At 40.4% G+C, this 23917-nt stretch overlaps 1 protein-coding gene across 2 annotated transcripts in view; it reads left to right on the top strand.

The window, feature by feature from the left end:
- PPP3CA (protein phosphatase 3 catalytic subunit alpha) overlaps window positions 1-23917 on the top strand; it is a 158080-nt gene that overhangs the window by 61808 nt on the left and 72355 nt on the right. For both annotated transcript variants that reach the window (XM_026050887.1, XM_026050888.1), the window contains exon 2: window positions 3421-3621. In XM_026050887.1, coding sequence (XP_025906672.1) covers window positions 3421-3621 — 201 coding nt within the window. The remainder of the gene's footprint in view (window positions 1-3420; window positions 3622-23917) is intronic.

Genomic DNA, 23917 nt, shown 5'->3' on the forward strand with positions numbered 1-23917 from the left:
CTGAGGTCGTGGATAAAAATGTTACATATCTTGTATGAATATTGTGAATAAATAGATGTAGAAATTGGAGCTACAGAATGGCCTGGCTTTAGCTTTTTTTAAAGAAGCTGAGGTCTAGCTGTTGTTGTCCTACAAGTGTTTCTTGAGATGCAGATTTGCAAATTACTTTTGGGGAAAAAAAATGCAAAAAAAAGCCAATACTGAAACGATAGTAACTATTAGTGCATTTTCCCTATAAGTGATGAGCAAAGCTTTTATTTACTTTTAATAAAAGTACATTGTGTTGCCTGTTATGAAATGATGTGGTCATCGTTTCATCAAGTGTTKTTAGGGGAGTTAGAGCGTGAGGAGCTGGAATATTGATGAAAGATGCCATTTTCTTTCTCTGAATATTTCTCAGTCTCTAGGGGCACTTTGAGAGTATTAACAGTATATGGCTTGAATAATATATAAACAAAATAATATTTTGTTACATGCTTATATTTTATTTATACACACACACACACACACACACACACACACACACGTTCAATTCCATTAAGCCCGTCTCTTCATGGCTTGTTTATTTGTCCTAGAGAGACTGCTTAATATTGGAGAGAGAATGCACTAATGTGGCTGACCTTTACAAGGCTGTGCCGGCAGTAAGGTGGGTTTTGACAGCCTGCAAGAACAATAAAATAGCAGACTGATCTTTTTGTCCATTTGTTGGAACATGCTCAAGAGACCTGAAAGCACAAGAAAGCAGCAGAAGGTAGTAAAAACCACTAGAGTGTTTTGTTGTGTTTTTGGCTCTCAGGAGGATGCTGCTAACAGGATATAGTAAAGGATTAAAATCTTTGAGTGTTTTTATTTGTTGTTGTGGTCTGTGTGGCTTGCATTGGCAGACCCTAATGATAGTTTTTAACACCCTGAGTGGTTTTCTTTAATGATAATACAAAGATGGGGGTTTATTTCCTTGCAAAGGTTTTAAACAATTGTGAATGAAAGTAGAGACCAGTTTTAGTTTTACAGGGAGTTGCTAGTGAGTGATATTCTTGTGTAGTGCTCTTGTATTGGTGGCATTTGTCACAAAGCTACTTGAAAATACATGAAGTATTTGCACACCAGTTTATCCCTGTCCCTTTGCTTCCACCCAAGGCTCTATTCTGAGGGATGACCCATGACTCTTCTTTACTACAGATTCCCATCTTTTATCCAAAATGCCCACTTTTTTTTTCCTGTAGAGGGGAAAGGTGCTAGTAGCTTGAGCCAACTTGGCCTCTCTCCTGCTATCACCCCTTGAGCTCTTGTCCCTTCCCTGCAGGCAGGATGGTATGGAGAAGATGGAAGTTGCCTGTGTCTTCAGATAGAGATGTTGCCATATAAAGCAATGGGGAAATTAAATGCTTATTATATTTATAACAGGATTTTGATTGATCCTGGCATTTGTTGGTGATTCTAGTAATGAACTCTATTTAACAGACTTCTCCATGACCATTTCTTATGTTGATCTTCTGTAAAAGCTCTTTGTGTGTGTATACAAAATTAATACTCTCATAATGGAAGATGCAATTTGTGCTTTCTTTGATTCAATTGCTCATGTTTTTGCTAATTAATCATTAATTATCTGCTACTGGAACAGTATCTTTTTTGCTTTAATTAGCTACTGGTACGTGCTTGTTAGCAWTGTGCCTGCAGAGCTCTTGCAGTACTGCAGTGTGCTGTGCTTCTCTGCTCCCGCGAGCTACCAGTGTCTGAGAGCTTTTGGGCTTGCTCTGCTTGCCTGCTTTTCCTCTTCAGGTCTCACTCCTATTGTACAATTACTGCTTAAAACACAAACTAATGTAAAACAGTGTATATGTTCTTGTAGCTTGAGTGAGAACCTCGGCACAGGTCTGTGGAGGGGCTCTGCAAATTATGTTTTGTGTATTTTGGGAGATATTGGGAGGAGGGGGCTGGATGGGACTGTCATGGATGTCCTTCATCCAGAATAACCCTTTGGGAGGAAGCCCAGCCCAGTGGAATGCCAGAGACTTGATCGCTGTCCCCTTCTCCCCCTTTGGTTTCATTTTTAAATATGAAAGCAATCAGGTTTGTTTTCAGCATATCCCAGAGCCCCCTAGTCCTTAATTCCCAGCAATCCTCAGAACACTATTGAAGCCAGGATATCATAAAGAAGGGAATATTCCCCCCYCCACATCCCCACCGCAAGCATTTTCTGAAGCAGTTGGTTTACACTATTTTCCACGTATTTTTTTTAAAGTGAAGCTGGGCATCTGCTCAGATGTCTACTCAAAGGGGAAGCAAAGAGCTCTTGGGTTGGATTTTAAATGATGTGTGTGATTCATGGGTTGTTTTAAAAGTACATGGATGGGTAAATGTAAAGAAAACTAAAAATAACGAACCCTGATGTGGTGGCTAAGGGCTTAGTTTTTCTCCCAGCACAGCAGAGGATTCTTAGCAGGAGGCAGAGCTTTTGGTGGGGCTGGGTGTTGGCAGCAGATTCAGCTGTGCGGGATGCTCCCTTCCTGGCTGGACTTGTGTCTAATCTGGTCTCCTGCAGTGGCTCAGGATAACTACCCAGCGACTGCGAGGCAGGCGGTGCCTAAAGCAACTCCAATGGAACTGTGAGGGAAAAGGGGTTAAGCTGGGATAAGGCTGCAGCCTCTGCCTGGGAGCTGACAGCATCACCTCTGACTGTTCGCTCCAGCTGGCTCCAGGAGAGCCTGAGCATCTTCAATTTGCTGGAAGGCTGAGGCTTTATGTGAGGGCAGCCTGCTAGTMGTGGCATGTTGCCAGGGCAACCCTCTGATTTATTAATTTCTTTTAAATCCCAGGCTGATGCATCTGCTGCTGTGCTCTTGCTCGTTGTGGGCTTGTATTGCCCTTTGGCATGCCTGGGTGCTTTTTGAATGTCTCTTGTGTAAAGAATTGTTTTTTACGCAAAAAGGAATCCTCTACCTTTCTCTTAAGTCATTAGAGACACCTTTCYTGGAGTTTAGCATTTTAACTGGAATATTTCTATGCATGCCCATGCACAGAAATTTAATGTTGCATTTGTTCTCCGTCTGTTTTATGGCACAACATTGTGTTGAGGTTCTCTAATGCTACTAGAGCAGTTTAAGTGGTGGTCTTTTCCCTCCCAGATGTGGCCATGTCCTTTATGCTGCTGTTTGTTTCCACTGTAAACATGATTGAAGTCTTTGAATTTTAAATAAATATAAAATTGCAGCTCTCATTTGCATGAATAACTTAAACTTAAGAATGTGTGTGTACTTTAGTAGTATCTTTGTGCAATATAAGCCAGAAGTTTATGACAGAGTATATAAAATGCTAATATTCTCTGGCAGCAGAGATGACTTTTGAAATACATGATTATCAGTAATAGAGATTGTCATTGTAGAGAAGTGATTGGATATTCCTGTTTTTTTCTCTCCTCAGCTGTCCCGTTTCCTCCAAGCCACCGGCTCACAGCCAAGGAGGTTTTTGATAACGATGGAAAGCCCCGAGTGGATATCTTAAAGGCACACCTAATGAAAGAAGGGAGGCTGGAAGAGAGCGTTGCTTTGAGAATAGTAACAGAGGGAGCTTCAATTCTACGCCAGGAAAAAAACTTGCTGGACATTGATGCACCGGTCACAGGTTAGCATGGAGTTAAGCTGTTGGAGGGGATGGGTGCTGGTTTGGGATGTGTTGTGCAATGTGTGGGGTTTCCTAAGGAGCTAAAAGGAAATCTCACTCTCGTTTGACCTCGGGTACTTGAGTCTTTGTCTGTTACCATTATGATAACAGAGGTGGCTAAGCAGCTTGTAAGTTAAGGAAGCGAGCATTTCTGCTGAAGCATTTTAGTTTCTAATTTAAGATAGCAGTTTTAGTCTACAGTGAAAGAGTGCTAGAATTTTCTTCATCTTGAGTGTCTGGCCTTTTGTACTAAATACTAATTCCATAAGGTTGTAGATGTCCTTTACTGTAGTAGTACAGTTCCGATGTACAGTCATAGTTTGGCTCTGCAGGAAGAACGATGTTACAGTAAACAGAAATTTTAATTAAATGTTAAGGAAAATAACATGTAGAGTGAAAAAAGCAGAATCCCAGTTTGTGTTGCCTGGGGGATTAATGAATTGTGCTGGTTGCAGAACCCATTTTGCCCTTGACTATCAAACATTACCACCCACTCATTAATCCTCAGGAAATGCCTTCTGCTTTGTACTTCCTTCTCTAATTGTCTCCTGCCTCAGACTGCATTCTGAACCCAGAAATGTATTTGCTTGCTCTAATATGACCCTTTCCCCTTTTATTTTTTTCCCGCTCTTATGAAAGATGGATATATTTTTGGCAGGAAGCTTATCTGTACCATACCAAGTTAGTTGTTGGGTGAAAGACTGCTGGTTCCACCCCGCGCAAATGATGAACCCTAACCATAAAGCTTGTTTCAAGGAGGCATTTTCTTTTGTCGCTTTGTTTCTGGGAGGCCCTGACAAGAATCCAAGAAATAGGCTCTCCTATTGCAGAAGAAAGATTACTGGTCTTTATGACGAGCAGTGGCAGTAGAGATCATAGACCAGAAACTGTAGAGAAGAAGTGAGGACTTGATTTTTCCAACTCCTCCCAAACTGCATAGGGGTAGTATCTGAACTAGAGTGTTTTAAGGGCTATTAGAGCTTGTAATTCTCTAAGTGGCATTCAACCAGGAGATTCTAGGTTGGCCTGGGGAGGGAATGGGTGTCTCTTATGTAATGATAGCTTGTCATGCTGTCTTTATCTTGCTCTGGAAAAAGGTGTCAATCATGCTGCATCTTACGGATGAATAAAGCAAACACGATGAATAAAGGCCTTCTCTCAATAGGCTGATAATAGAATAGTCCTACAGGCTGTTTCCTTGAAAGGAGGAATACAGGCTCTTCGGGACATTAAATGGAGAAAGTTCTAGAGTATCGCTGAGTCCCTAACTGAGCAATAAAATGTGCAGAAGTTCTGCCTTTCTATTTTTTTTTCTTAATGCAGTGATCCATACAGCAGATAGGTCTACCCAATTACTTTTCATAAGTTAATATCTGACATTTTCTCCCCCCTCCTTCCCTTCCTCCCTCCCAATTTGTTTTTCTTAAATGCTTTTGAAAGTTTCTGAGCTGAGTTTTGGTGATTCATCTCCTGAAGTTTATGCTCACTGCAGATCACTGGTATATTTAAGTTTTTGATTTTTTTTTTTTTTTCCAGTGTCTCCCTTTGTTCTTGCTTTTGAAAGTATTTGCATACAGTGACTGCAGTATTGCGGTATTCTTCAGAGTGACTGATAGTTACTCCCTTTTAAGCTAAAGGTGGACTGCTAATACTTGTTTGTGGGGTAGCTGAGAACTGCTAATGTTCTGTGTGAAGAAACATGAAAGCTGCAGTAATGAAAGTGATCATCAAAAGAAGAGAAAATCTGAAAGGAGACTGGAAAAGCTTGTGAGGCCCCTCGTTTTGTGGGCCTTGCAATTTGCCCTGTATTAGTAGTAGGACAGCAGATGACTGGATAAAGAGAATTTGACTGTGATCTGGTGAAATTGTAAGGAATACAGTCAGGAAAATGGAGTAGAACACATGCTTTTTCAAGCATATAGAAGAATAAACAAATACTGATACAAAAGGAAGGAAAATATATTTTAGGGCAAAGAGACCTGGTGAAGAGGGACTRTCATTACTGATTAGTCTGGGATTGTTTGTGGCAAATTCATTTATCTGTCAGAACTGTATGCCTGCAGCTGGTTAATGAGCTGCTGCTCATCAAAGAGAGAGAGAGAGGACTCTAGCTGTTGTAGAGCATGGTGCATTAGGCCAGGAACATGAAAAGTTTTTCCTGCTGCCGTGGGTGCACACTCCTTAGTTTGCAGTGCAGCACTTGGAGATGTTTACATGGTCTCAGAGTGAGAGCTGTGGTGGGAGAGGCTGTCAGTAGAGACCTGAATCTTGTGCCTGGAGCAGCAAGGAGCTGGCGCAGGGTTGCAGGTCCATCCACGTCCCCGTGTGGGTAAAGAAGGGTGCTAGGAGTGATGGGTTTGCGTGCTGCTCTCAGCCTGCCAGCAACATTATGGGAATATCTACAACRGCTCCAAGCCCAGGGAGCAGGCAGAGGGAAGAGGAATAGCCTGCTGCTGCCTTCCATGGGAAGGTTATCCCCTCGCTTCCTCTACACCCTCCTTTCCTCCAGGCATGTGTTATTTGTTTCAAGGTCGTGGGTTTAATGAGGCTGACTTACCATTAGACTGCAGCTGTTCAACATTGAGATGAAAGATGTTGATAGGACAGCTTTAGGATTTCCTGACCTATTTTATGTACATAGCACTGTAATGGCACATGGACAAATGACTCATTTGTGTATATTTAAGGCTGAGGAAGTGTAGCTCTGAACCTCCCTATCTCCAGTCTTTATTGAAGTAACACTTTGAAGCRCTGTTAGAAATGCCAGGATTAGGATGGCCAGGCTCACATCATGTGGGTTTATTGTATAGGCTCTTTCTTACCCAGAATCATCGAATGTTTAAGGTTGGAAGGGACCTCCAGAGGTCGTCTAGTCCAACCGTCCTGCACACGCAGGGTGAAATATCAGAGGTGAATGGTAGAAAACATGATTCCAAGTTCTCAAATAGATATTGTCAGGTGAATCCAGAGAACGAAATGATAGGTGAGCAGTAGATGAAGGCCGAATGAAAGCTAGATGTGCCTGTGGAGCAAGTTCTATGAAAGAAAGGGATATGATGATGTCAGTCTCTGCATGTCTTTCTTGGCCATATTGAGTTTCTCCATTAGTCCTAGCTTGGTAGCTGTTGTGTTGACAGATATTGTAGATGCCAAGCAAACTGTTGTTTGCAGAGCCTTTCTTGCTGTTTCCATTATGTTGCCTAATTTAAATTAGGGCATGTGTATTTCCTATAGGAATATAAACTCATCGTGTTTGTGTTGGGGAATGATCTACCTAGTTTCAGTTTTATTGTATTGTAATTTGACAGGATGAGGGCAGAGGCTAGTTGGATGGCACGATGGTGTGGAGATGCAACTTTAATTCCTTTGCTTGTAGTGAGGACACTGGCAGCTTGCAAATAGACTCTAAGCTGATGGGTTAGTAAGTATGAGGGTGTCATAGCCATGTACGTGGCCTGGATGGAAACAACCATACACAGCTCTGGGATTAAGAAGCCCTTGGTGCATTACAAGACCACAAAAAGTCTGTAGAGGTAAAGCCTTTTCCTAACAGTATGGGCTGATTCTGGACTGTTTTGTCCCTTCTGGCCTGTACGGCCTCTGAGGCTTTCAGATGCTCAGGGAAATTGCTCCATGGAATAGGAGGGGCTCTGGGGTAATCATACTCCATGCGCATTTTTCTTTCACCCAGTTTCTTTTGCTTAGTAGCATAAAATAGTGTCAAGAAGATCCTAGTGCTGCCTGAGCTAAAACTTGGTAAGCAGCAGGACCTTCTAGCTCAAGTGATCAATGCTAAGGCAAKCTAATAAAAGTGCTCTTGCTTGCATTATGGTATAAAGGCAGAAACATCTAAAATTAGGTCCAACTGTAGTACTCAGTTAAGTGATCTGATGCAATTAGAGAGGTAAATTATTTTTTCTGCGTGTGTTTGCTTTTTTTATATATTCTTTTAGTTTTTTATTTCAAGACAGCATTCCATTATGGAAAATAAACAAGGTTGCTTAATACGGCCTACCAGTACTGCAAGGTCTAGCTGTATTAGCAAAGCATCAAACTTTGTCTGAAATAATATTTCAGTAAAAGCAATTTTAGTTAAAACTTCTCTATTTCACCCTTCAGTAATTTAATTAATACTCCAAACCTAATGTGCCGTGATGACTGTTGAGGAGACTGTTGAATTTTCAAGGTACTGTTACAGCTAAAATATTTACTTTTGCATATCAGAGGAAGCATTTGAATGATCAAATTCCTAAACTTCATGATGAGTAGTTCATGTCTGCTGGTTACAGGATTGTGTTCTTTGCTCTGTATTTGAGACATGTAGGGGTATCTTTTGAAACAATTTTAACCCTATGGCTAGCTGCTGTCAGATCTTGGTAATATTTTGTTCATTGGAGTCAGGAAGTGACTGAGGTTTCAGTATTTCTGGTGYACTTGCATCAGTTTACGTTTCTGCGTTAGGCTGGTATAAGTTTCCAGTGTGGACTAGTGAGACCACTGAGTTGCAGTAATATCTAGTTCAGAAATACTACCAGAATAAATCGCCAGCAATTAATTCCTGTTCCTCATAGGAAACGTAGCTTTGGTAGTGGAGAGCTGAACGTTAGGTTGAAACTTGTGCTTATCTCCACCTTAAACATCAATTCTGGGTCTCATGTACACAAATAAAATGATTTCAGCACTACAGATAATTTAAAAATGGTGGAAGAAGAGGAAATGAAGCATCAATTGCAGTATACACACTTGCCGCCTTGTTGAAAGCAAGCCTCAGTCTGTTGATTTTACATGCCTGTGCAAGGCAGCTTTCTATGACTGAATGCTCAGTTTTTTTCATGTAGTCTAATGTATTTGCTATCTTTTTCTGAGGAAAAATGCCTTTTCTCAGTGTCTGCATGACTGCATCAATTTTGAGTGCAGTTTGCTGCTGTTATAATTTTTTGCCTTAGCACATCACTGTTGAATAGGTTATTAAAATTAGAGAATCTGCATCTTAAAGTACTAGTAAACATAATAATAGATAGAAACATACTGCCTCATAACTGAAGCGAATTAGATTGGCCCTCTAACGGTACTGCTGCTTGAAACTGCCATGGCTGCAGCTCCTTTGCATGCTTTACACGGGACTCGCAGTGGACCGAGTCACTTGTCTCTTAAGAATGGGGATTGCGGAAGAAGGTGAACATGTAAGGCTGCATGTTACTCGTGATTTTTGATCTATTCCTTCCCTAAATGCTTCTGTCGCTTCCAGATAGGGATGGAAACTTGGATCCCTGCTAGAACAAAGTGATTGTGTCTTGCAGCTTAATTGAGCTGCATTAGACATTAGCATCTGACATTTTGGCAGAGCTGATGTTTTTCTAGCAGCAGCTGCTTAAATGCATCCCTATTGCAAAGACAGTGGATGCTACAGACTGTATTCCTTACAACTGCCTTGCTTGTTACCCCTTATAAACAATCCATTTAGAGTTAATTTGTTTTGGTGCAAAAATCATACAGTCAAGTTGAAGTGAAATGATTAAATCTAAGATTCCCTTCAGAAATGGAGCTTAATTTGCTGCTGTGAAATGGAGGAGCAAAAACATAGTGGCCATAAATTCAGAAGTCAAATTGATTAAAAAACAATCATCTGCACAAATGTTTGCAAATCTGTACTGTTAGCTCCGTTCTGGCCYTTTCACTTTAATCTTACTTAGTGTGTGCATTCATCTTCCTCATGTAAATATTTATGGCATGTTAGCATAACTTGTAGGGCTATTCCACAAAGACCTGTGTTGTAATAGCAGTAGCATTTTTTTGAGATTATTTCCTTTAGATTCTCAAATTTTTGGGGGGGGAGGGGAGGGTTGACGATTATGAAACTTGTAAAGCAGATTTTATCTTAGCTTTGCAATTATGTAATTTTGCACAACTTGAGACAGAATGTAATAGTTCGAACTTCTTGACACTAGGTTTATTTTGCTAAACTAAGCATGATATTTGCACTATATAATAATTCTCTTTAGAAATTAACAGAGGTTTTGTTCTCTTTGCTTTGTCTAATTATTTTTCCTTTTTATTCTGGCCTCAGGTTAATTTAACCCAGTCCCAAGTTATTGCTTGTATTGGGGAAGAGGTGTGGGAATCGAGTGGGATCATCACTGTGCTGAAATCACAGCCACCCACGTTCCCCATTCTCCCATTTTGGATGAACCAGTTACTGATATGAGTATGAGCAGCAAGRGGAAGAGGGGAATTCCTCCATACTGTTTCTCTTCCTATTCCATCCTCCTAGCAAAGTAAATGTCTTAGAGCTTTGTACAAAATCAAATTCCTCACTTTGTGTGCTTGTGTAAGATAAAAGGATAGAGATTTTGTGTATAGGGGGCAGGGGGGGTTCAGTGCTATTCACGCAGTACCTGCACCAATTGTAGAGCAGCTACAGTCTAGAATTCAAGCTGAGAACAGTTACAAAAGAGAAAAAAAGGGACTGGAGGAGTTGGAGGGGGTGGACTAATAGCAAGAGAGAGGCAAACAGCATGTTTTTGATAATTGCCACTTGAAGACTGCACCCTGATGAGACTAAACCACTGTGTTTGGGAGCAGATTTGCTGTAGAGATGTGTGCCCCTACTATTCAGAGGCCACCTGCACTTTCAGAAATATTACCTGCTACCCCTTGTCTTCCCATGCACCTCTCAGGAGTGCACACAGCTTCTGAGTACCAAAACCTCCTTGTGGCACCCTGGCACATGAGGTGCCTAGTACTGCCTCTCCTCAGAGCTCATAGGAGTTGCAAGGCGTAACTTACAAGTTGGCTCAGGTAGAATTAGAAGCTGGTCCTGCTTGTCTAAAGAAAGCCTGTTGCTTTGGGCAGCTTCTTTGCTTCTTCCTGCCTTTAGATGCCTCTTCACTGGCATTTTAATTATTCTGAGAAGTTCTCCTGAAGCTGAGGCAAATGTTGTCTCTATTCAGTTTTCTGCATTTTATCCAGATAAGTTGTAGAATGATTTTTTCAAATGTATATCATAATCTGTGTGAAGACTTCAAAGCATTCCAGTTCAAAAAACAGAACAGTTCCAAACATTTTCAGAGAGATTATAATCTAGTATTTTAGAACTGTCTTGAAACTCTAAGAAGTGTTCACTAAACACATTCACTGCTTGTTAAGGTTCACTGGGCTGAGCAGGAGCATTTTCCCCTTTCCAGTAATTTTCTTGAGGAGTTTGGTATAAATGTCACTACTGGGGATGATGGGGATTTTGTGCTTTATTTGTACTGGTGGGATTTCAGCACATTAAATGTCCTCGTCCGTAAGGTCAGGGCCTTTTCAGGACTTCAAACCATTAAGTGGGAACTGAGTTTCAACTTGAATCCTCGTTGCTTTTTCTGGAATTATTGTTTAGCCTGCTTCTGTTTTCTTTTGGAATGGGCATTGGAATTTTGTTGAAATGGTATTAATTAGCTTAGGATATCAATTACTTCCTGAAAAAGTATTTTTGATTATGGAGGAGGATCTTGCTGCTTGCCCTCCAGAGGTTTTGCAAGAATTAAAATTTGAAGAGAAAACCAAGTCCTATGCCATTTTGCCTTCCTTTATTGCATTAATAATAAATACTTGGAATAAAGCCATGGAGTTAAGCAGTTGTCTTGAAGCACTTTTTAGAGTGTGTACTGTGGCTTATTGTGGATTTTCTTGTTTTGTTTTGGATCCAGCTATGTCACCATTATCTTAAAAACAGGACGCACGGGGCAGGGAATAAGCTCTGCGTATAGAGCCTGTGGCCAAGACTCAGAAAGAACTTCTTAGCTCATTAGGTGCATCAGCATGGTCACTTTGCCAAGTTGTTTTTGGAAGGGACTGCGCTGAGTATTTGCCTGCCTTCATTCAGGCCGAGAGCTGCTGAGTTACACTGTGGGTTGGAGACACTGCTCATGGTCACAGAAATCAGTCCCGTGACTCCTTCCCTCGGTGAAAGGGCAGGGTACGGGCACTTGGTTGGCTTTCTGCTTGGCTTGCTTGCTGTCACACGCAATAGGTCTTCTAAGAGACCTGAGTTGTCTAAAGAGATAAATTATGAAAGCTGATGTTGCTGTTGGGTTTCGGTTCATTTCCTTGGTGTTTTATCAGGCTGGAAATAAAATGGAAAAAGCCTCAATGCAGGTACAAAATTAAAAGCCAGGAGGAACAGACTGAAGAGCCATTTTTGAGATTAACCAGCATACTTAAAAGCTACGTTGTATTTCTTTTTCTCCCCCTAAACTCAAAAATTGTTATTGGAAAGTTAAAACTCCATTGAGGGGAAAAGAAAACATCTTCAGATGAGGAAAAAGCTAGAAAATACATATCTCTAAAATCAGTAATAAATTATTGGAGCCTGTTTCAAGTGGTAGCCATTTTACAAAGATATGACTTGAAATGAGATTAGTGTGGTAACCCAGGGCTTGAGAGAGAGGGTTTGCTTGCTTTTTTTTTTTTTTTTTTTTCAAATCATGATAGGGACAGGAATTTTATTCCTGTATCTAAGTATATCTTTGTGGAATGTGTGTGTGTGTGTGTGTGGGGGGGGTGCATATATATATATTATGTGTTATTTTAATGATTGCAGCAGATTAAAAATAGGTTGCTAGCCTTACGGGTGCTGTTAAACTCGTGCAGCAAAGTGTCCATGACTGGAAATAGACTTGCTAATTATAGTGTGAAAACTTTGTTTCCAAACATGTATCAAGGTTACTTATGGTCAAAAGTGTTTCTTAACTGAGAGGACTAAAATATTATGTAATTAGATGCTGTGTAGATCAGTCCCTCTGAAATCAATGGCATTGCATATAGTATGAGCTTTTTAAGAGATATTTTAGCGTTTTTTGTGTATATTTGTGTGAAACAAAAGTGCATAGTGTACATGAGCCTTTTAGACATCTGAATGTCTCCTTCTAAATAAGCATTTGGGAGAAGCTGCAAATTATCTTACTGGGGAAGACAATGAGATAGGAACTGGGTTGGCAAACTCAGTTGTGAGATGGAAATGAAATTACGAAAATCGGCTGCCCTTTGTTCCAATTTTTATAGCAGAAGGAAATGTTTCAATTGTATAAGCAGAAATTTGAAGTTTTGACTTCAATCGGATCTTGTTCCACTTACGTGCAATGTGTGCTAGAACTATAAGCACAGGGTTTTATCTTAATCTGTAAGAATATAAGGAGTCTGAATATCACCTTTCCTAGGTTTTAGGTAGCTCTTCAGGACTAGTATTGACTGGGTAAGGGTTAAACTCTATTGCAATAACAGTTATTTTCTGTGCTACTGAAGTTGAATTACTCACTTAAGCTAGTTTAAACAAATCAAAGCAATACTCTGCCAAAAGAAATCTCTTCTCTCACATTTGCTGTTTTACTCTCATTTCATCACACACCATCTCTAGTCATCAGCGACCTACTCTCCAAAATAAGGCTTTTATTCAACATAGAATTTCTTTTTGTAATAAAGATAATGCTGCTGTTATTTATGTTGTTTCCACATAAGCCCTTTCCTTAAAATTGTAGTGTAGTTTAGGTTGACAGGTACTCTCCAAAGTCACCTGGCACAGACCCCTGTTCCAAGCAGGGCCAACTTCATAGTTAAAAGCAAGGCTAAACTTCGTCACTTCTCTGTTCATCTTTCTGTCAGCTTGTACACGTTCTTCCTTCCCTCTTAACACCACCATCCTGAACAGACATCCTACTGTTTCAACTGTGTAATGCTGGAAAGAGATTAATGCTTTGCAGAAGCAGTTTTATTCTTTAAGCATCAAGACTCTTCCCCTTAATATCTGCCCCTGTTTTATCAATTACCCACATTGTTTTGCTCTAGGAGCCCCAGTGACTCATTCTGAGCCCAGACCTTCTCACCCTAAGCCTATGAAATGCTTCTTTCACTCTACATAGGAGAACCATGTGAAGTTGCCTTTTATGGGTCTTTTTTTCCTACTCTTTTTTTTTTCCCTCCTGTGACTTTATTCTTGAAAAATCTGGCCTTGGTAGAGTGATTCTCTAGGCACTGGGTCGCCTTTCTTACTCAAGTCTGAGTTGTTCAAATACATCCTTCCTGGGGCAAGCAGTGTTGACAATGAAACCGTTGTTAATAGCTATGGCTCAGTGGTGTTTGACTGGAGACTTTGCATCATTGAGCCTAGAAGTATCCACACCTAGGAGGGTGTGAAAGGGAGCATGGTTTTCACAGATGTTGCTTTGAGTGCCTGTCTCATCCATACCTTCCCTGGCAAGCTACTTTCCCTGTCTGCTTTTGGGCTTGCAAGTTACTTTTGCAGGACTTTGAAGAAAGAAAAATAACAAGCAGACTGCACTCAATGGGATGCTGTTGCAGTTGAGCCCTTTGAACTCAGAAACCTTATTCCATCCCAAGATTTGGGCCCAAGTGTTTTCAAACCTGGGAGTGAAGTGTGTGGTTCAGTTCTCATTAGTACTTCAGGGTATAGGGATACAAGAAAGCATTTCATCAAAGGGTCTCTTACAGATAGTGAATGGGGTAAGCTCGAAGGATTGCTGTTGCCTTGAAGGAGTTTATATTGACAAGAGGTCTGTGGAAAACACAAAAGCCTGGGATCTCAAAGCACATTTGCTGTAGCAGATAAATGATGCTGTGTGGAGGCTGCGAGGTATTTGCCTGCCTGCCCTGCATGGTGTAATTAGGCACATTAGGCGGAATACTGTAGAGCCTCTCTATTGTTCCTCTTCATGGGTGTAATTAGATGCTGAGAGAAGTAGAGCAGGAAATGGGAACTGCTTCTTCCAGCCACCCTGCAAACAAGTTTTCAGTTCCAATTAAAATAAATTACACTTTCTAACAGAAGGGATTACTTGCATGATATATGTCATTTAGAAACATGCACTGAAAGCTTCCTGTAGAGGTAAATGTTAGAACGGGGAGGAGAGCAAGCTAGAGACCATAACTGACAGGAGATCTGAAACTGACCCTTCTAAGTCAATTACTTTTTAGTAAGAAATTTCTTCTAGATAAATATTGCATGATTGTAGAAATGCTGCTTTGCAAAATGAGTTACTAGACATCCGTATCATTAAGCTACGTATAAAGTTTTTATAGGTTAGTATATTTAAAAAAAAGAAAAGCTTTATCAGTCATCTTACAAAACTATTATGTGCCATTTTGTGCCCAGCACCTTCCTATTTAGATTTATTGATTGTTCCAAGGGTACACTGGKTCCTGGGTTACTATTGCAAGATAACCTCTAGACAGATGGGGGGGGATCTGAATTATGATACTGTTAGAATTATAAATATTGTTTTTATTTCTGAAACATCACTTTAACATCAGTTTTATTTGCGCCATTAAATTTGTTTTGAAAAGTACCACTAAGAAATGTGAAGAAAAATTGCATAGTAAAAATAAGTAAAAGTAATGCTAAAACAAAAAGCTTGACCTGTGGAGTATAATGAGGTGTAGAGATTTTTATATTTACTTTCTAAACCAACAGCTTATTTGAGGGAGAACTGCTTATAGGCTTTATTGTCTTTTTTTTTTTTTTTTAAGAGGATAGACAAATGGTGGGAGAAGGTAGATTAGAGATAATTTGTTAACATCTTCATACATTTTCAGTGGCTTTTTAAACTCTTAATAGAAGCTATGGCAGATCACGATGATCTCCTTAGCTTAATTATGCAGAAAATGGTAAAATGAATTGTGAGAAAGAACTGTCTCTTGTCTTTTCCTGAAGTATTATAGCTGTTTAAGATGATGTAAATGTAGTCACGAAGCAGCATATATAATGGGTACATTAATATCACTGATTTCCATGTTGGAAAATCCTAATTTTAATGGTTTCCTAATTTGGATCTGCACAGTACTTGCTATGTACTCTACTGGACATAGAGGAAGAGTGCTGGACCAAAGTGAGGGGTGAGTCTTTTGAAGGCTACGATTGATTCACTGAGTATCTTGATAAAAGACACAAGAAARCAAAAAAAAAATCCAGGCTGTTTAGTTTGTTACTAGGTAGAAAAAGCAAATATTTGGAGAAACATACTGGTCAAGCCATGCTTGTTACATTTGGGTTAGGAACAACCTCACCTCACTTCCATGGGAGTTCCATTAAACATAAGATAAAAGTAATGTACTGCATTTGCAAGATTTGATAGCAGCCTATGTCTCTGCAGTTTTATGGTAAACTTTGAAGTAAAAGCATTGCTGCAGTAATTGAACTGAAAAATTAACTACGCAATATGGAAGGTAGTTCACTCTCCTCCCACTTCTTCCTCATCCTTTCATCTACAAAAAGAGTGTAATTCCTGGCAATCTTCATATTTTCTTTGCAGTTTGCCAGCGTCCTTGATGATATTGGAAAAAGTACAAGACGTAATTGCTTCCTTTTTCTGAGATATATGAAGAGATTGCTCTTCATATTTTTTAAAATACGTGCTGTTACTTTTTTGAGTTTAAAGTTAAAATGCTGAGACAGTTTTGCAAAATTGGAGGGGGTAGTAAATTCTGCTCATTACATAAGGAATTCAGAGCATGTTCTTGTGCCACGTTTACTGCTAGTTTGCCAGCCGTGTAACTGTAAATATCCTTGTAGGCTGATGAAATCACTGAAGTGTAATAGCACTTTATATGCTGTTGGTGGAAGAGTGATGCAAGGCCTGCAGAAGTGTTCCCTCACACAAGCTGAATAAGACACTAAAGTTTTTCATTTTCCTTTCGCCTACTGTTTAGCATCCCTAGTGCAATTATGTAAAGCTGTTTCCATTTTTCCTATGGTATGTTTAATAAGGGAAATGGTACACTGCTTGAACAGTAATTTGCTGTGGCTCCATGTTGTTTAAGTATTATTACTATTACAGAAAATTTGCTGATATTTTTCTGATCTCAGTCTCAATATTTGAGTCATCCTGTGTCAAATGAGCTATGATTCTTGTGTCCTCAAGGAATTGGTACAGCATGACACTTCACAGTGATTTCTAGCTGGTAAATGCACCCTATCTATGCTCATGAAGCCTGCTCAAAAGATGAAAAAATTTTATTTGGTTTTCCTCAAATGATTCTCCATGGCAGCAATATAATGGAGGTCAACTGTTCACTTCTAGGATCAACAAGAACCTGAAATCAGTGTGTATGTAGGAATGTACCAGGARCGAACGTTTTATTTTGAGTTTAGGTTCAAGCATTTGTGAGCACACATGCATGTATATGCACATATATATTTTTCTCTATGGCTGTGAGTAAATAAATGATGGTTAATCTGCTGCTCTGTGGAAGCTAACAAAAATGTGTGTGTGGGGTGTTGTGTTTTTTGTTTTAGGGTTTTGTGTGTGGTGGGTTTTTTGTTTGTTTTCCCTCTCCTTAATCTGGCCCTGCAATTCTGGTGCATCTCTTGATGAGGGAAGCCTGTGCTCTGCTTTGCAAGACTGTTTTTCAACAATTTTGAATTGTTTTCTTGCAAATTCCATTTTGCCAGACTCCAAGGAATAGGAGCTTTAGCGTTCATTTGCCTTTTTCTTCCTTTTTTGTTGTTTGTCCTCCTAAAAGTTGTTTTTAAAGATTTCCTGTCTCTGATGAAAGATGAGTTTCTGCTTGCTCTTGGTTGTTGCTCCTTAATAGCCTCATGAAAGAAACCACCTAACTTCTTACGAAGCTAAGAAAGCCAACATGTATTTGCCTCTGCATTTAGTTTTGATGCTTGTAGCTACATTCTTTATCTACGCCGTGACAGCGCGGAGTGATGACCTTTGGTGTTGTCTGTGTATCGGGGTGTTCCTGCTGCAGAATCGAAATGGTGCCGTGGCCTTCCTGGGGGAAAGCAACCAACATAACATCTTTTTCTGTTGCATGTTTGCATGGAGGCTGTTCCATTACTTTTTTTTTTAAATCCTCTTTTGTTAAATCAGAACTGATTGCTGAAAGAAAAACAAGAAATAGAATACTCTTCCTGCTGGGGAGCACTGATGGTGTTCTATGATGTGTTCACCTCTAAGATTAGACAACACAGTCACTCTCAAATAAGAAAAAGATGTTAAACACACAGGAATTCCTTTTCCTGGAAGCATTTTGAAGTATTTCACAGAGCGTTTATCTCGTGCTAAGTTTTGTCACACTGAGACCAGGGTAAAGCTTTGCTTTCTCACAGGCCCTCTCAAACTTCTCGCTGTCACCATCTCCCTGTCTCTCTTTTTGGAGCTAGCTGTGACCTTCTGTTCCCTTCATTACCTGCTGTCTCAGCACATCTCGTCCTGGCTCTTCCCGTGGTTTCCTCTGGGCAGCTGAAGCTCACTTCCTCCCTTACTCACTTCCTTTGCTCAGTAGTGCATGGAACTGGGGCGAGTTTCCCCTTGGCTTTGGCTCTTGGTAAGTGCCCTGATTCCAGGCAGGTCTGTGGATGCTCTAGTGTTTCTAACTCTCTAAACCCGAGCTGCAGAGCTTTAGTACCAGGCTGTTGATTCTTCATGGGACCGTTCATATGTGAGATATAAAACCTCAGGTTCCTTGTACTGATGGAGAGTGACAATTTTCCACCTAGCAGATTAGTTCAAAAGCCTATAGTCAGGAAAAAGGCGGTGACTTGGAAGCAGCTCCAGAAAATTGGATTTGCCCTTGGTCTTGAGCGGGGAGGGAGGCAGAGCGCCTTTGTCTAGATGTAAGCAAGTGCCTTGTGGCACTGCAAGACGTGTTAGCTCATCACCTGCAGCTTGAGGTAAAATGGTGTCTGCTCTCGCTATCTCTGAGATGGGGATGGTTGTGCTTAAAATCCAACAGCAGGTCTCCCTATTTTGATGTTTATTGAAAAGGCTTCTGTTTGGAAAGGAGTTGGTTAAATTTATTTGTACTCTGGACTTTTTTTGATGAGCCATACATTGCTATGAAATTGGCAGAAATAAAATACATGTGTGGCTGGGTAGTAATCTTAGACTTCCAGCAATACTAAAGTGTTGAATGTGGCACTAATGCACCTAATGCATTACCGTATTTAAGATTATAGAGTGGTTTTTTTTCTGTGGATTTGGTCATGTGTGTTCTCTGCTCACAGCATGAAAAGAAATAACTTCCAATTGAGTTTCTGAGAGCTGCTTTTGTCACCAGCATCATGACCAGAACTTGTTGGAGGCGGGAGTGCATGAGGCTCGGCTCTGTGGGGAACTGATGCTGGTGCGGGGAAAGGCATCTTGGTGTCGGTAATATTGCCTACCCCGTCAGAGCGCTTCCTGAGGCCATGGGCCTTGAACTTGGGAACAGCTGAAGGGCCCTGTGTGTGCTCACAAAGCAGAACATAAATTGCATATTTGCAGAACTTTCACATGCTGTCTTGTTAGCAAAGTTTTAGTCCAAATGTTTCATTTTGCAAAAAGCTTTGGTAGGTGCTTCCTAATTTTGCAATGCCCGAGCAAGGGGGCTGGAGCAGGCCTTCTGTAGGCTGAGTAGYGACATGAGACCTCGTACACCCTCTCAGTTTTGACGTTTCTAGAAACTAGAGGAAAATGCTTGAAAATCTCTCCAGTGTCTTATTCCATGAGGTAGACAAAATAGTACATAGCAATAAATACCACAGCAACCTGTTGCTGATACTGTTTTGCTTCCCATATTAGTCAGTAGCATTTTTTCCTTAGCCTCTGACATGCCTCTCTGTTGCAGGATTTCTTCCCTAGCTCACTGTGTGCTGCGGGAGCAGCTCGGATCCTCCCGGCTCACAGCGTGGGTGGCTCATGGGCAACAGCACCCATGTGCGYGGCAGCTCCAGCTTGTCACCGCCACAGCAGCAGGTGCTATAGTTCTGCCTTGTTCTGACTTGTAGTCATGCTCTTGTCTGTGAGTTTGTTTTTCCATATCTGCTGCTCTGATTTTGCTGCTGGTGACACGTCTTTCAATAGCTCTACCTCTTTCAGGCAGAGCAGGAGGGAATTTAGGGGTCTCTTGCTGCAGAGGAATTGTTTGGTAATGTATTTCATTGGTTTATGAAGGGTTTAGAAAGTTTCAAAGGGGGYCTACTTCTGAGAAGGAAAATATTTCCTTTGGCTAATCTAGGAAAAAGACAAATGGTAGTGCAAAATAACTTTGTTGCTTCCTCAATGTAAACACATCTGGAAATGTTTCTCCTTTGGTTATTGCTGTTGCTCTTGACCTTCCTTAGCTTTTAAATCAAGTGAGCAGAGACTGTGAACACTTAAAATGTTCAGTGTCATGTTTTAGGGCTCTCAGTGTTATTAAGCCATTGTACCCTGATAATCTGTCATATACTTGATATGCATATCTATATTTTTTATTAGTTTTGTTTGGTTGGGCTGCTCTGTCTCTTGCAGAGATGAGGAACCACTAGAATGAGGTTGTTCAGAGGCTGAGATTGAGAATTGAATTTGCAAGAGATGCACTCTGGGAACAGCAAAGCATATTTGCTTCATAGAGTGGCTAAATATACTGCCAGAGACTTCAGTATGTTTTTAAAAACTAGGAAGTTTTTTGAACTTGTAAACTACTTTTTTTAAAATTTAAAAATGTCTTATTTTCCCTTTGAGGACTTCTGTGTAATGATATATATTGTTGCCTGTCTGTAGACAAAGTGTCCTCTGCCTAGATCTTCATGTCATTCCACTGAAAAAGAAAAGGATTTCTAAAGGAGAGAAGCCAGCAGATGTTGAAAAGTTTCAAAAAGCTCCCTGTTCCTACAGGTTGATGGGATTAACCAGACACTTCCCAACTTTGAGCAAGTTTTGTATATCATTTCTCTTTTTTTCTCCTCTCTTTATCATTTATCTTTTTTTATTCCTCCCCTTGGTTATCATAACTATTCCAGTTATCTGTTCAAGCTTCTTACTGACCCTTTTTCTCTTTTAAGTGAATTGATGACCCTCATATATGGTTCCTAGGTAACTTTCATCAAGAAATCCCTCGTGCTGATGCAAAACAATCTGTTAAATTTCTGCGAAAGTAGATGTTGCTGCTGAAAAGTACACTAAATGGAAACAAAACAACAAAATGAAAGATAGTGTGGTAACTAGAAACTGTATATATAATCTATTTTTAAAATACACAGCATATATGCATATATATGTGCTTACAGGTATACATTATAGATCAACATCCTAAGTGAACTATTGTGCATATTTGTTACCCCTTCCCTTTTTATAATGAAGTGATCTAAGCCCAGGTGACGAGCATCTAAAATCTGAGGAGCAGATGGTTCCCACCAGGAAAGTGAAATGCACAGTGCGGTCTAATAGTGCCAGACTAGGCAGAACAATCTGCTGCCTGAGCTTGCCTCACAAGCAGAGCAGAAGCAACGCCCAAGTTAAAGACCAAAAATAGGACAGGCCAAAGTGTAGCTCCTAAACTGCTGGAGCACTTCGAGGGAACAAAAGGAAATACTGGAAGAACAGCAGGAGAGAAGGGGTTTTAAAGTTATAATTTTAGTTATATTTGAGATGAATTCCCTGCTCTGCCATGTTGAATTGCTAAATGCTACAGTAAGCAAAACTACTTTTAAGGGTTGTGATAAACCCCATGATTACAGGTTTTACTGAGCCTCTTGCATGAAAATAGATGTAGAAGATGTTCTTACACTTGGCCTTATAGGAAGGCCTGAAGATTTTTTCTTCACTGTTTTGTGTTCTCTCTGAATAAAAATCCAGGTGTTTTGTGGTCACACGTGTTTTTAATTTCTTTCACTCCGTGATGATATGCTCTTACCATTGCAGAATTTCCTGCAGATAACATGCCTGTACCTCTTGTTAAAATGGTGGTTTACTTTTGTCTGTAGAGGCATGTTTTTCTTTGACCTTTTAGGAAATATTCCATCTCCCTAGCAGGCACAAGCACAGCTTGAACGACTTTCACATGAGAAATTTGGGCTTGCTGCATGAGCTTCCTATATCATCTCCTTCTGTACAGCTGCATCATGCCTGTCCTTGGGAGAGTCACAATGTTTCTTCGCAGTGGAGGGGCGGGCAGGTTTGAGTTGGGGAGAGCAGGCTGTTGAGGTAGGTGAGTGTTAATTCATTATCTCTGTAGTGAGTTGGTAGGTTGGATGAAGGTCTGGCAACAGATGGAAACACAAGCAGGTATGAAAGGGAGCGGGAGCATCTACTGCGGCATTCCTGGCTGGAGAGACTTCTTGAAATGATTTATTACATCAGGACTTCAAATGACTCATGTCCATGTCTCAAATTGAAATTGAGAATTGGGTGGTTCTAGTGAGTTAATTCTGTTTACAGCAATAAAAATTTTGATGTGTAAGCGTCCTTTGATCTGGGCAGTTGTCCTTTTCAAGCAGCCTATGGTTGAGAGAATGTAATTAACTTACAAGCCTCCTACTTGTGGATTTTTTTCATATTTTCCTTTTATGCTTCCCTTTGCTCACGTATATGAGACATTGTCAAAAAAATTGCTGTTTTTGTTGTCTTGTTTGAATCAAACTTCTCCCTTGCCCATGTGTTAAAGTGTCTGGATGAGAGCAGGTGTCTGTATGAGAGGCACTGTTGGGTGCTTTTCTAGGGCTGTCTTGTCAGAGCTATGTTGATGGTGTCCTATCAATCTGATAGTAGATGACTTGGCTGCATCTAGTGCAGAAGACTGTAGTGTTAAACACCATACCTGTTGTTTGCCTTTTCCTTCAAGACTTTTTGCATGTGTGCTGCCCGTGCCATTTGCTCCTTTACTTGCCTGGACTCCAGCTGCATCTGCCGGGTTCCAGACAAGACTGGGTGGCTGAGCTGATCCCAGGTTAGCCATGCACCCCAGGAGAGTCAGGGAGGTTGTGCGAGGTGTTGGAAGGCTTCAGGGCTTCCATGGGGTTGCTGAAGGAAGGGACAGAGGTCAGTGACCCTGCTGCCATGGGCACGTGCCCTTCACAGGCAGCAGTTTGGAGAAGGAGAATTTGACCATCAACTAACATTTGAGTCTCTCGAGAAACAAACTTGCTTGTGTGTTTAACACCACCTGCTTTACTGTAATATTGAATTATTTTAATCTCTCACACCTGAAGGTTCATTATTGTGAATTATTATTTAATAAAAGTAGTAGTGAGCCTCACTAATCAGATTGCGGTATCATTATAACCAGTTCTCTGCAGTCATGTAATAACAAGCAGTTTCTGAGGCAGGGTCTCAGTCCCGTTCACACTTGTCCCCCTTCACTGTTCGCTTACATATGATGATGAATGCTATGCCCTCAGTGCAAGAACCTGAGCAGGACCTCTCTGGGGCAAACTGCTTTTTGTATTAGGTTACCCATCAGACTTTTTTTTACAGGTTCATTGGATGATAGGAAATAGCAGTGTTCATATATTCCATTTTCTCATTATTGACTGAGTCATGTGTATATATATATTATTTTTTTAATCCACCATTTCACAAGATTGTATCTTCCTTTCTGTAGAAGGCATCTGAAGGCTTCTCTTCTGTTTCACGCTTGAACCTTCCTAAATGTGTTTAAGCAACTCCGGTCTTGGCTTTTACTCCTCTAAAAAGTGCTGCAAGCTGTGTTGCTCCCTGGTTTAGAGTGCTAATACCTAGGTGTGCAGTTAGAATAGGGAGGTGCTGCATCATCCAACTGGGTGAAATTGGAAATTTTAAAATATTTTTTTAAATGGTGTGTGTGATGGTGGGGATTCCTTCAGCCCTTAAGACTGTATGTTATTAAAACTGTATTGGAGAAGCTCTACCCCTTTTTTTTTACCCCTCGTACGTGATGCCTCTTGCTTGGATTGTTTTCTTTACCCCTCGTACGTGATGCCTCTTGCTTGGATTGGTAACAGGTAGGTCAGCTGCCTCTTCCACATTCTCTGCTTATTTTATTGCAGTTTTGAAGAATATTAAAACTCTTAAATGATATCCTTCTGCATCGAAAATCAGAGACATATAGGTCCGTTGACTTATAGCGTAGATAATATTGTATGGTAAATGAACAAATTATGTTTTGCTAGTATACTAGATTTGTCCATGCATCCCACAGATCCACTATGAGTTTGACAGTTCACCACCATGATAAAAGTATTATCAAAAAATTTAAAGATAAGCAAATAGCCTTACTATCTGGAATCAGTGATCTTTTCTGGGAGAGTTGCCTTTTTTTTAAGCTCTTCTGGGTGAAGTTTCAACGCTTTTATAGGGCTTTACTGGACTTGAGCAGTGTTTTTCTCTCTTCAGCCATGAGACTGTAGGAGTGTATGGTGGTTGTTGTGCTGACCATATCACAGATGAAGGAACTTGGTGTTTAGATAATTACATGAAAAAAGGATAACTGTGCAGCAATATGGAGCCAGAGAGTAGATGAATATTTATGATAG

This window comes from Nothoprocta perdicaria, unplaced genomic scaffold, assembly GCF_003342845.1.
Source record: "Nothoprocta perdicaria isolate Ctin4 unplaced genomic scaffold, notPer1 scaffold_71, whole genome shotgun sequence".
Taxonomy (NCBI): Eukaryota; Metazoa; Chordata; class Aves; order Tinamiformes; family Tinamidae; genus Nothoprocta; species Nothoprocta perdicaria.